Raw genomic sequence first — 13,160 nt, forward strand, 5'->3', positions numbered from 1 at the left:
CATTTCTAAAGCAGGACGCTTTTCAGAAAGTTTTGGTTTTGCGCCGTCTTTCTCCGTTTGTGCAAAAAGAGAGATGTTTATGGTTAGGGTCAGAGGCCATCAGCGAACGTCTGTCCGGATGTGCGCGAGACGGACCGCGTAATCTTGCGCGGACACGCGCATGTCTCCGTTCAGCTTCCAAACATGCATACAAATGATTTCTCATACAAATTATTACTTTATCAGATCGTCAGGGCAGCAATCATTTGTGTCATTTACAGGACATTCACAAATTAAAGATAGAAAAGTGGCGAAAAGTCTGTCGGCACATGAAGACACACAACATGTATTAACAAATATTTTTTTATTTTAACTGATAATGTTAATCGGTCACAAATTCTTACCTTTGGTTAACGGTTAAACCGTCAATGTGAACATCCCTAGATTAAATCGATAAAAATCCATTTCTAAAGGAGTTGGCAACAAATTTCATAATCGATTTGTCGTGTCGCGTGACGCAGAGACGTTTAATATATATAAAAAAAGAAAAACTCCAGTTAAGCGCGGAGCGGAGTGAACACACTCGGTCTTTCTCACGCACTGTTGCTTGCAGAGTTCGGCGCCTCATAGACAGGGCAGTGTTTTGCTATTCCCAAATGTAAGCGCGTCACCTGGAAGTTAGCCGGCAAAGAGGTAAACAAACAAAGACGACACGCTTATGCTTTGGAGCGACGACAGCAGGTAAAAAAGTTTCTAGAACCTATAAAAACCTCCAGTGACAAACTCCAATGATATTAAACAAAGAAATAAAACTTTGAGAGAGAGTTGTATGAACAACTGCGCGTGTCATCAGTAAAGCCGGTTCGGTGATTAGTATTAAATCGCCATCAGCTGCTTTCAGATGGAGCGGCATTTATTACACAGACCCGTAGTTCACGGAGAAGCTAGGCAAAATCGGGTTCATAATCGAGGAAAATAGATTCCGATTTTCTATGCGATTTTGCCTAGCTTCTCGGTGAACTACGGGTCTGTGTAATAAATGCTGCTCCATCTGAAAGCAGCTGATGGCGATTTACTTCTAATCACGGAACCGGCTTTACTGATGACACGCGCATGATAATCGCAGTCGATTTTTTGCACAGCCCTACGATTATTAAAATAATCGTTAGTTGCAGCCCTACTTGATGCTAATGGTCTAATCAGATTCAATGGATTATGCTGAGCTATGCTAAAAGTGGTAGCGCCATACCCGGAGATCGGCTGAATTCATTCCAAAATGCTAAGAATCAAATGTTTTAACTCTAGAGGAGCTGCAAAATCAGCAAATTTTCAAAAAAAGTGTAGTGTCCCTTTAACTAACAATAAAACAGGATAAAATAGCCTACATTGACGGGGATATTTGTTGGTGGAGCTCTGTTGATTTGGGCTAGTACTCAACCACCCAAAACACCCTAATGTCACTTAATAGTCAACAAGTGCACAGTAACACCCAAAAAAAACACATCTCAGCAACCACACTGTAGTAAACACACAACCCCTTAACATCATACAACCACACAGGCAATGCAGAACACAAAATATTTAATGCTAGATTGTTGTCAAAATGTGAAAAATAAACTGCTCCTCACTACCTATTGATAACTTGAATGGATTTAACATAATGTAGATTTATGTGTCTGTCAATAGACATAAATCATCATAATTCTTCAGTATAAATTAATTTCACTGTAAATATTTTTTTCATTTTTCATGTTTAGTCAAATGAAACTATGTGACTTGATTTCAAAAGTTTCAGATAAATCGTCTTGAGCACTTGAGGTGGTTTTTCTGAAGACTCTCATTTGCTGTGGCATTTCTCAGAACGTGTCACGGTCTGAATGTTTTGCTATGTGCCACTGACCTGATTTACATAAAGACAGAGACCTCAAGTGGAGGCGAGTGAAAATGCCCTTTTGACACGTAAACACACACACACAAGGACAAAAAAAATAAGTGTGAAAATTTGGTTTTGGACAAAGACAATCCCCATGAATAGGACCAATTTTAATTTTTTTTTAAATTAAAATGGCTTCAATCCAACTGATTTGTAATGATTACTGTTATTTGATAACAGTATAAGATAAACTACTACTATGTAACAAATTTAACCTGGCAAAAGTCCTGTAGACGCCCTGCTAACACATAATTTACCCTTTGTTACACCTAATTGTGTATATGACAAAAAATTAGTTTTGGCACAATCTATAAACGTATTCATGAGTTTTTAATAAAAGTGGCCGTAAACCATACAAAAGCATAATAATAAAAGCTAATTACTGTATGCAGACTTAATGTTACCTGGTAGTGAACGTAAGCGCAAGGGAGGCAGCCAGGTGTGGCATCAGTCTTAGATACTGCGTCTGGTGCTCTATGATCTTCACCTCATCCTGATGCCTTGGACCGAACTGCCTACGACTGTAAAGCAGAAGTTATGAGACACTGGAGTGTGTAGAGGAAACTTTTTATTAGTGGTGTTTCACTATTACCTTTGTATATTTGAACAAACATTAACCCACACACCTTTACAAACAACATTATTTTGTCACAATGATTTACATTAAATTTGTGCAATATGTATATACCAGAAAATCGATTCTTGGGGGTGAGCTGCTGCTGTATGATGTGGACAAATCAGGAACCACCTACTGTAGGTACCACCCCCCAAAAAAACCCCTAGCGATGCCATTGCCACCACCCAAACCACCTATCGAATGCATATTAGTGATTATATAATTCCAGGTACATTCGGTGTCCAAAGTCAAATGGTTATGTACAAGATACTCTCCCAGAAAATATTGTGAATACCTTGTGATCCTTGACAATGAGTATCCCCAGTAAGCCCCACTGTGGTAAAAATCTATCTTTTATTGTTGTTTATATGTCTGTGTGGCTATCAAAGACAAGCCATGTGCCAATTCATCATTCAACACCATTGCAGAGTATTTTATCCATAATATTGGGGCTTTCCAAAAACATCTCATTCCCATTGTTTGAAATCGCCCTGGTTACACAAACACGTAACCAATCATATCATTACATTTGAACTCATGAGCTGAACTTATGTGCAGTGTGTAATATTCTAACCTGTTAACATCAGCGCTTAAAACAATTAATGCTGCAAACCCGCAGTTCACATATGCAAACCGGATTTAGTAGTTATGTGTCTGAAACTACGAAATTAGCATTTATTTATCATTGGAGGCAAGGACTAAAGGTCTTTTCGGGTCCAATAAAATGCAAGTTACTTTTTAACCGAAAAAGTACTGTTCATAATTTTTTGTTTTTTTTTAAGAAAGACCTGACCTAAAAAAAAATTGCTATCTGAAAATATTATACCCGTCACGTGTCCGAAAATAATTTTTTTTTAATAAAGGTCCATGAATCATAATGAACTAAGACAAAAATGTATTTTTATATTGCCGAGTTAGGGTATGTACTCATCATAAACTAATGAAAAGTAATCATTAAGTAATGTTTGTTCGTTGTTAGTTAATGTATTAATTAGCAATGAATTCATGTGGTGAGTCATGAATTGTAGTTAAAGATGACATTAGTTTATGAGTAGTACATGCCTTAACTCAGCATTAGTTCATATTTATGTAAGAATGTAGGTTTATCATCATTCATGGACTCTTATTATAAAGTGTTACCAATATATTTATTTGAAAAAAGCTGAAAAAAATGACTTTGGACACCAAATGTACCCCAATTATACAGGGTTCCCACACTTTATTCTACTTTAAATTCAAGGACCTTTCCAGGTCTAATACACTCAAATTCAAGGACTAATTGTAGGGACACATTTCAAGTGAGAGCAAGGTTACATCGAGTTACATTTTAAGATACATTGTTACAGCTCCCTTTCAAGGGAACTCACGCTTCGTCACTGCAGTGACACTTTGGGGACGCCTCCAGTGGTAAGTGCGTCTGAATGTGTATATCTAATTCAACCAATGGTGAGGCTTAATGACAAAAACAGGGTGACGCGGGAGCCAGGAAGTATATCGCTATCTGAAATATTGCCAAAGACGGCGTTACAGGGACGCAGGAAGTATGGCAAGGGAGACGCAGCGTCTCGTTCCCTTCTCAGGGAACAAAAGTTACATACGTAACCCGAGATGTTTTGATGTGTCAAACATAACTATGCAAAAAAGCATTTTGGTATTAATCAACATTTGCATACAGAAGATATAAGCATTTAAAGACAGTTAACAGTTTAGAAAATAAAAAAAGTCTAGAATATTATGATATTATCCTACATTACACAGGGAATAAAATGGATTTTTTTTTTTTCAGAAAACTTTCAATGCACTTTCAATGACCTGTATCTATGTATGTATATTTTCAAAAACTTCCCAGGGTCTTGAATTTCCCCCCCAGATTCACAAACTTTCAAGGATTTCAAGGACCCGTGGGAACCCTGATTATATAATCAACAATACCCACACCCTAGCAATCACCTAAGAGGCCGTTCACATTTCGCGTCTAAATCCGCTTGGAAACGCGACCGGCGGTTGGTTCTTGTCACATGACCTGCGGTGTGCTTGCGTCATTCTCGAAAGTTGAAATGTTTTTAACTCGATGAGGTGCAGACGTGCCTGGAAAATACGAGCATGCTGCTTCCATTATGAGCAGACATACCGCGCACATACATTTGAAATAACGAACTTGAACGCACAAAAGACGCAAAATGTGAATCATCCCCTAACTAAGACGACCTTGCAACCATTCAAAACAACTTCAGGGCTCCAGACTGCCCCCAAATGGTGGCATTTTGCCCCTAAAATTTGAGAGTGTGCCACTGAATTTTACATCCAGTCGCACATGTGCAACCAGTAAATTTGACCTTTTTTTCCAAAAGTGCACAATAAAATGTGACCCGGAATTTGAAACAGCACATTGTAATTTCTGCATCTATCATCAAGTATTTATTAGTAATACAGTGGAAATTAGTAGAAATGTGAATATTTGGTTAGCATGTTGCTTTACGGTGTGTGCCCCTAAATTTTCTGGTTGCGCCCCTAAAATTTTCAGTTGGGGGCCACTGTGCTCCTAGTGAAAAAAGTTAGTCTGGAGCCCTGAACTTGCAGATCCACATTGCCTTAGTCCTTCATGATTTTTCCCATACTGGGATTTATAAACATGATCCCAGCTAAAATCCCTGTCACACAGTAGGGTTTCAGTTGTGATTAATGTTAAACCTGTTAAAAATGGACCCGTTATTGGGGACAAAATAAGATAGCAATGTTTATTCATCCGCTGTCTGTGAACGTATCAAACCAGCTTTTAAAAACTACAGATTTTAAGGATTTTTGAAACGTTCCATGGTTTTCAAAATTTGTCCGAAATTGTACAGCATGCATTCGACTTTAGCGACCACATAGAAAAGCTTAAGCAACCAGCCACATCACCTAACATTATGAAAGCAAGTTTTGAAACCACGACTCCGAACGCCTTACTCTTTGTTTTTGTGCAACTGAAAGATTTACGTACACGCATACTAAGGTGTCGCCATCCTTATTGAAACTTTCTCAAATAAAAACCAGAAGAGACACACAGTGGGGTTACAGCACAGGTCAAGCAGACCACAACACACCTGGATGACAGCAGCAGACGATGCAGTGTGGAAATGAGCCAATAACCTTCCAGGTAACCCATTTTTCTAACCACACGCCAGCTATGCGAGCGTGTGCATCTGTGTGTATTAGACTGTATCTGTGTGTGTGTGTATGTGTGTTTAGTGGGTAGAGGAAGACTTGCTGTGGTGGACGTCTGGTCTTGTGCTTGTGTTTGACTTCAGAACTGACTTCAGCAGAAATGTACAAAGTACACCTGTTACCCTCGAAGTACCACAAACTGTATCTCTACATCTAACATACTGCAGGTGGCTTCCCCACAGAACAGAAGAGACACGGGGAGGGCTGAGGAGTCTGCGACTGTGTGGTTTTAAAGGTGAGAAGCCCACACAGAAATCCTATTGTAACTTGCGTCATCCGCAGTCTTAAGCATGTCCTCTTGTAAATTCAGTTTTATTCATTTGAGTTTTAAATCAAGCAGACGACATTACATGCTAATTCGGGTACTAGTATTATATTTTGATAGTCTCATCGCTCTGTAAATCATAACTTACCCATGCACACAGCTAGATGAATCTATCGTTAAAGGTAAAGCATGTCTTATTCACATAAATAATGACAATGTTTGGCACAAGCCTTTTTTAAGATGTCAAATAAATCTTCGGTGTCCCCAGAGCACATATGTGAAGTTTTAGCTCAAAATACCATATAAATAATTTATTATAACATGTTAAAATTGCCACTTTGTAGGTGTGTGCAAAAATGTGCCGTTTTGGGTGTGTCCTTAAAATGCAAATGAGCTGATGAAATTCAAACACTGATCACAATGATGGTGGTTTGTTGCAATTAAAACTCAATTTTGCTTTTCTCTGCACTAAATGGCAGTCCTGTGGTTGGATAGTGCAGATTAAGGGGTGGTATTATTATAATAAGAGCTCCTTATGACATCATAAGGAGAGCCAAATTTCAACGACCTATTTTTTCATGTGCTTGTAGAGAATGGTTTGCCAAAACGAAGTTATTGGGTTGATCTTTTTCACATTTTCTAGGTTGATAGAAACACTGGGCACCCAATCATAGCACTTAAACATGGAAAAAGTCATGCCATGGCCCCTTTAAACAACTTTCCCAGACACATGCAAATGGTCACAAAGGCAGATACAGGGGTCCTGTCCAAAAATATATATGCATGGTTTACTTTAGCCTTAAATTGACATGTTGATATTAAAAAATGGGTTGATGTTTGGAAATGACCACAAATAGTTACTTTAAACACTTAAAGAGGTCAAGATATGCATCACTCGCACAGCTTTTGGAAATAAAACACTTGGGGATCCATATCAGGAATTATATTTATATTTGAAAAATCAATAAGTCATATGCTTACAGCTGCACTTTGCACTAATTTTAACCTATCAAATGGATAATTGTTAGACAACTGACCATTCAGTAGTTCTCGCCTAAGTAGACTAAACTAGCTGCATTTGACTTGACTGACAGATTGATTGTTCTTTTTTTTTATCTAAAACTCTTTATCTTTAACCCGGCGAACAAAGTTACATGCTTTTATGGTGTGTGTGATGTTGAAAGATGAACTCAAACCAAAATGAAGTGTGATGGGGTGAAGCTTATAAGTCGATAAGTGCACGAGTAAATGTGGTTTCTCCATCAGTCATTGCACCTGTCGTGCCTCAAGTGTTTTGGTACCAAACCCTCTGTGATGTGAGCGCGTGGGTGTACAGAGGTGTTTTGCAAATGGAAAACCTGCACGTATAGAAAGCAAACATTTCCTCTTTTTCTTTATTTTTCACTCGGGGGATACCACGGTAAGAGACAACCCTGCTGCCACCCACGCACGCACATACACAGAAAGCCACATGTAAGGAGGACCATGCAGTAAAAGCATATGAGATTGTCCTGCTGAACGGGATGTTTTCTCTGCGGTGAAAAGAGTCTCCGTGTGTCACAGTGCTCTTATTTTGTTTTTTTACTCGTTGTTTATAGTCACTCCTCTGTTACCACATAAATAGCTCTGTGCATCTTATGCACATTTGATATCAGCTGCTTTGTGTAAAGATGCACGGCTGCTAAATACTGATAAATCATTTTGGGGAAACATGCCTTGATCACATTTTAAGTCTTCACAAATGTAGAAAGGTATTTAGTACACACACACACAAACTTCACACACAACATGCACGCAAAGTTTTGTGATGCCCTACCTGTGACTGTAGCGTACGGCTATGATGAGACCAAGCTGAGAGACAAAAACAAAGACAGATTGAATTAATCAAGTTTGCCTAAAAGCACTGTGAATTGACAAAATAATACTTAAATGAAACATAAAAATACTAAAATAGCATTTCCTGCTACTCCTGCTACAACCATTTAATATCCTATACACAACACAGTTTAATATAAATGCAGTCAAGTACACTAGACGTTCATTGTGTGCAAAGAGATCCTCTGTTTAACCTGCACACATATTTTCACCTTTAAAACATTTTGTAAAACAGGAATATGAACTACTGTATGTTAATAGATGTATGTCTCTCCCTAGTGGTGATGATGAAGTATAACATTCCATTTTGTGTTATCAAACTGAGTAACACTGGACAGTGTATGTGGCAAATGTACATTTCTCATGAACAGGTGTGTTGGATTTAAGTGTAATGGTTTCTGACCTTCATGGCGGCCATGGCCTGTACAGTAAGACAGAGGCGGGTTGGCGTCAGTGCAGCTAACATAGCATTAAAGCGACTGCCTTTACTCGGGATTGGAGATGTGTACACGCCATTAGCTGCTACATATCCAAACCTGTAACATAAACACACACACGACAGCTAATGTGACACACTTGCATACTGTAAAGTTAACACACATACAGCTATATAAAGAACCACTGTGTTATATTACAGTTTTTTTCAGTCGCTAACAAGCGTTTGTCCAACCAGTTGTGACATTTGCTTTTTACTAGAATGCTTTTACTGTACATGTGGACATATAGTTCCCAACCAAGAAATTTAGTGTAAAAAAAGGTTGATTGCATGTTTTGCATGCAAATACCTGTAAAACTGAAACATAAAGGTCTATGCAGTTTTTGTAATGTCAACAATAGCCAGTATTTTGAAACCTGGTGTACTTTGATTGACTGAATGAAAAGAAGTGTTGTTCTTTGAAAGAATAATTTAATTTTGAGTCAGATTTCCAGTGATTTGATAAAGTTAGTTTGTGCAGAGAAAGATTTGTTCTATTTTGAAATGAAGGTTAGTATATATTTAACAGAGAATGTGTTTTTGAAAAGAAAATTATCCATTTGGCCAATTGTGTTTTGTAGGTGTGAGTCTGTGTTAAGTGTTTAGAAAAAGTATCTGAAGTATGGGTAAGGGCTTGTTAGCGATTGAAAAAAACTGTAAATGTTACATTAAATAATCAGTTTTTTTTTCTTAAAGGGATAGTTCGGCCAAAAATGATATGATTTACTCACCCCCAAGCTGTCCGAGTTGCATAAGTCCATCGTTTCTCAGACAAACATATTTTGCGGATATTTTAGAAAATGTTTTAGATCTTTCAGTTGATTAAATGTAATGTTAAGGGGTCCTCGACCTTCAAGTCCAAAAAAAGTGTGTCCATCCTTCACAAATTAAATCCAAACGGCTCCAGGATGATAAACAAAGGTCTTCTGAGGGTAATCCGCGCGGTGTTGTTGTAGAAATATCCATATTTAAAACTTTATTAACGAAAATAAATACCTTCCGATAGCGCCGTCATCTTAGACTCCTCTGTATTCAGGAGAGAGTATTAGCGTAGTGTACGCACTTTTCTTAGTGACGTATGACAAATTCGGAGGGCGGGGGCGCAGAGCAGCAGCAGAGTAGCCTCCGTAGGCTGTGTAAGATCTCATCCTGAATGCGGACGCAACTAAGATGGCGGCGCTACCGGAAGGTAGTTATTTACATTAATAAAGTTTTAAATATGGATATTTCTACAACAACACCACGCGGATTACCCTCAGAACACCTTTGTTTATGATCCTGGAGCCGTTTGGATTTAATTTGTGAAGGATGGACGCACTTTTTTTGGACTTGAAGGTCGTGGACTATGGGTGGACCCCGTAACATTACATTTAATCAACTGAAAGATCTAAAACATTTTCTAAAATATCCTAAAATGTGTTTGTCTGAAAAACGATGCACATATGCAACTCGGACAGCTTGGGGGGGGTAAATCATGGGTTTAATATCATTTTTGGCCGAACTATCCCTTTAATGATCAGCTTATTCGTTTCTTTGAGATCTATAAAAAATAAAATTTGGGGTCAGTAAGAAAAACTAAATATGTTATGTTTTTACATAATGGCCTCTAGGTTGGTCCTTATTTTTCAACTTTTAAAGTTCATGCTCTCACCCCACCAATCCGTTTAAATAAAAAAATTGCCCACTTTATATTTATTTATTTTCAATATTAATTGATATTTAGAAGTTGCTCAAGACCTTTGAAATTTAACACATTTGCTTATTATGTGATACTTTGTGCTAGCATGTATAATTGTTTAATAATATATACTTATGGCAGCAATGGACTTATTTGACCATGCTCCATGCAATTAAAACTCCTGTTATATGTGTGATATGTCTTTCAAAGCAAGAAAGCATCAATGTGAATGAAGCACAATAGACAATATACACTGAGACATGGCTGAAGCAACACAAAGCAAGTCCGCTATATGGTTACTCGGATGAGAAAAGAATAACTGGAACAAGGTTACCCCCCAAAAAGCAAGTTTTATGTGTGTGGTGCATTTTTAAATGGAAATATTCAAAGGCTTTGAGCAACCTTTAGATATTGTAGGAACAATTAACATTTTTGCACAGTGTGTTTTTACTGATATCCTAACACATTTAGGTAGTGAGAGTTGAACATAAAAAATTGACCCATTTAAAGGACCAGCCTAATGGCCTTGTGGAACTAGGAAGAGCAAAAAATTTTTTTTGGTGTGACTATAGACTATAACTCCTTAATAACTCTTTTGCAAGTAAAGAGTTTTCAGCATGTAAACCGGTTTTTGTATATGATTATCTGATTAACATTATACTTCAAATGATTAAGACAATTTTTAGGCGTGATTATTACATGTTATCAGCATTAAGTTGTATGTGCAATATCTATAAGATTGAAATAACCAGATGAACCTTTTTGCATGTCAACCATAAACCATCTTATCTTAAGCAATTTTTACAGTTAACTCACTTGCTTAGCAGATTTTCCCGTGGTATCCGTACGTTATCAAATATCAAAATGCCATTGTCAACCCCATTCAGACCTGTATACAATTACATGTAAATCAAAACAGATATAAATACTGCCATTCAGAATTACTCAGAGTCAATAAGTAAATGCAATGCAATGCAAATCTGTTATAATACCTTCTTTGTGTTTCATGTCAATCACAGTCACTCCTGGCCTTGTGACTCCATTCTGATCACGGATTGGTACAATAAAACAGTGAGGGCCTGAGATAAATGGAGAAAACAACGTAAATACACTTCATGCCATCATACTTCAAAGTAAGAGAATGCCCCACTTCTAAATATCAGGTTTGAGACCTTTAATTCCAATAGACTAAATTGACATTGTGCTTTTGCTGAGTTTTATGCTTCATGACAGTGGCCTTGTGATCAAAGTAGCTTAAATGGTAGAGCATTACTTTAACAAAGCAAAAGGTCATGGGTTTAATTTCCAGGAAATGCACATACAAATGTGTACTTTGAATGCAATGTGAGTCGCTTCTGATAATTTTGTTCAAAGTCACTTAAATTAGGAGAAGTAATAGCACATCTCACCTCAAACTTTACTGGTATGTTTGTCTACATTGCACAAACGATGTAATTTGTCTAAATCACTAACATTTAAATTATATCTATTTATTTAGCAGACGCTTTTATCCAAAGTGACTTACAAATGATAAAGAATTTAACATTTTGTCATTTTAGCTATCATAAAGTGCATAGTGGAAGTTTGCAAGCATACATTTATAGCATTATGATTAATAATAAATGGCAAAACAATTTTTTTTCTCGAACCCACACTTAACATTTAGCACATTGGTAAATTATTCAGTACAAACTTACCTTGCGACTCTCCATTTATAATGAGTTGAGCGAATACAGCAGAGACGTGTCCTTTCGTTGCATTTCCAATGTACATTTTCTGAGCATCTTCAGAGGGAGTGTTGATTATAAACTCCTTAAAACAAACGATCAGCAACATTCAAACATCATTGTGAAATTTTACAACGATTACATTTCAGTTTTATATTAAGATGACATTTTGAGAACTTATCCCGGTCATCCAGTAGAGGGGAGTGTAGGGTGTGCTTGATGAAGTTTACCTGTGTGGATTGGTCGTATTGGGCTTCAGTAAGAATGCCTCGTACGTTGCTACCGTGACCTCTCTCAGTCATGGCAAACATGCCTGTAAATTGTAATTCCTGCAATTAAATACACGAAAGGAATTGTAAGAGATAAAGTGTCTCAATTCTCCATGGAACAGAATGGCAAAAAAAAATTTGCTTTTATTTTCCCAACACTACATTATGCTGTTGGGTGAAAAACATCCCAAGGCAAACTCAAATGATTGGTTGAGCCCAGCTAAACATACAAGAATGCAATTCTGCTACGTGTCACTAGTGATATTTTCCCATCGGATGACATGACAGAAATGTCACCCTTTACCCAAACACACAAACATTTGTCATAAGATATGTTCCCCCAAATATGTGTGTGTGTGCGTGTGACACAAAATGGTCAGTGACTTATATGGCTAAGATCCAAAGAGGACAAAAGTCCCTGTAAAGATTTTTGTGGTTTGCATGCTGGATAGGGTTGTGCTGTTTGTTGTTCCCACTCCCTGGCACGCAGGAAATTTCAGAGCCCATATACTTTAATGACACACTCGTAGTATCGATGAGTAAATCAGCCAGTTTTTTGTCGACCAATCAAGTGGCTTTTCAAAAATAAGCAAAAAATAAATAATGAGTAAACTATTGCCCCGCCCCCCAATACTATTGTGTATCGCGATCTCACAGGCCGACGATAGGACGATCTTACTATGGGGCATATTGCCCAACAATAATGCTTGATTAACACAAAGCCATTATTGCAATTAGCAAGCAATGCTTGTGGGTTAGATTTTAACCCAGACCAAATATGAGTAGGATTTTGTGCAGAGACAATATTGGGGGCTTACTGAAACAGGGAGATACCATTTCTCCTTCTGCTCTGAACTCCCTAGATTGTTGACAGCACCTCCATACAATCCACACACGACACCGATCTGTTAACAAGAGATAAAGCATTGTGACTATTCAAATTAATGATTCTCACGTGGACTAAATGCAAATGTGTAGTCTAATGCATGCCAGCATAACATGCAAATGCACTTGGGTACAGTGTAAATTCAGTTATAATCTATACAAGAAAAAAAAATATATATTTGCCCCATATCTTCATTGACTACTTCCTACATTACTTCACTAACATACTCCACTTGACATTTGTTATTAAA

At 37.5% G+C, this 13,160-nt stretch overlaps 1 protein-coding gene across 1 annotated transcript in view; it reads right to left on the bottom strand.

Moving 5' to 3' along the window:
• acoxl (acyl-CoA oxidase-like) overlaps positions 1–13,160 on the bottom strand; it is a 53,658-nt gene that overhangs the window by 39,368 nt on the left and 1,130 nt on the right. Inside the window, exons 4-11 of the mRNA XM_065296178.1 lie at positions 12,843–12,929; positions 11,986–12,084; positions 11,726–11,840; positions 11,021–11,107; positions 10,845–10,917; positions 8,279–8,411; positions 7,817–7,851; positions 2,317–2,433 (exon numbers count right to left, since the gene is read on the bottom strand). Of these exons, the coding sequence (XP_065152250.1) occupies positions 2,317–2,433; positions 7,817–7,851; positions 8,279–8,411; positions 10,845–10,917; positions 11,021–11,107; positions 11,726–11,840; positions 11,986–12,084; positions 12,843–12,929 (746 nt within the window). The remainder of the gene's footprint in view (positions 1–2,316; positions 2,434–7,816; positions 7,852–8,278; positions 8,412–10,844; positions 10,918–11,020; positions 11,108–11,725; positions 11,841–11,985; positions 12,085–12,842; positions 12,930–13,160) is intronic.

Source organism: Paramisgurnus dabryanus, chromosome 20 (assembly GCF_030506205.2).
Source record: "Paramisgurnus dabryanus chromosome 20, PD_genome_1.1, whole genome shotgun sequence".
Classification (NCBI taxonomy): Eukaryota; Metazoa; Chordata; class Actinopteri; order Cypriniformes; family Cobitidae; genus Paramisgurnus; species Paramisgurnus dabryanus.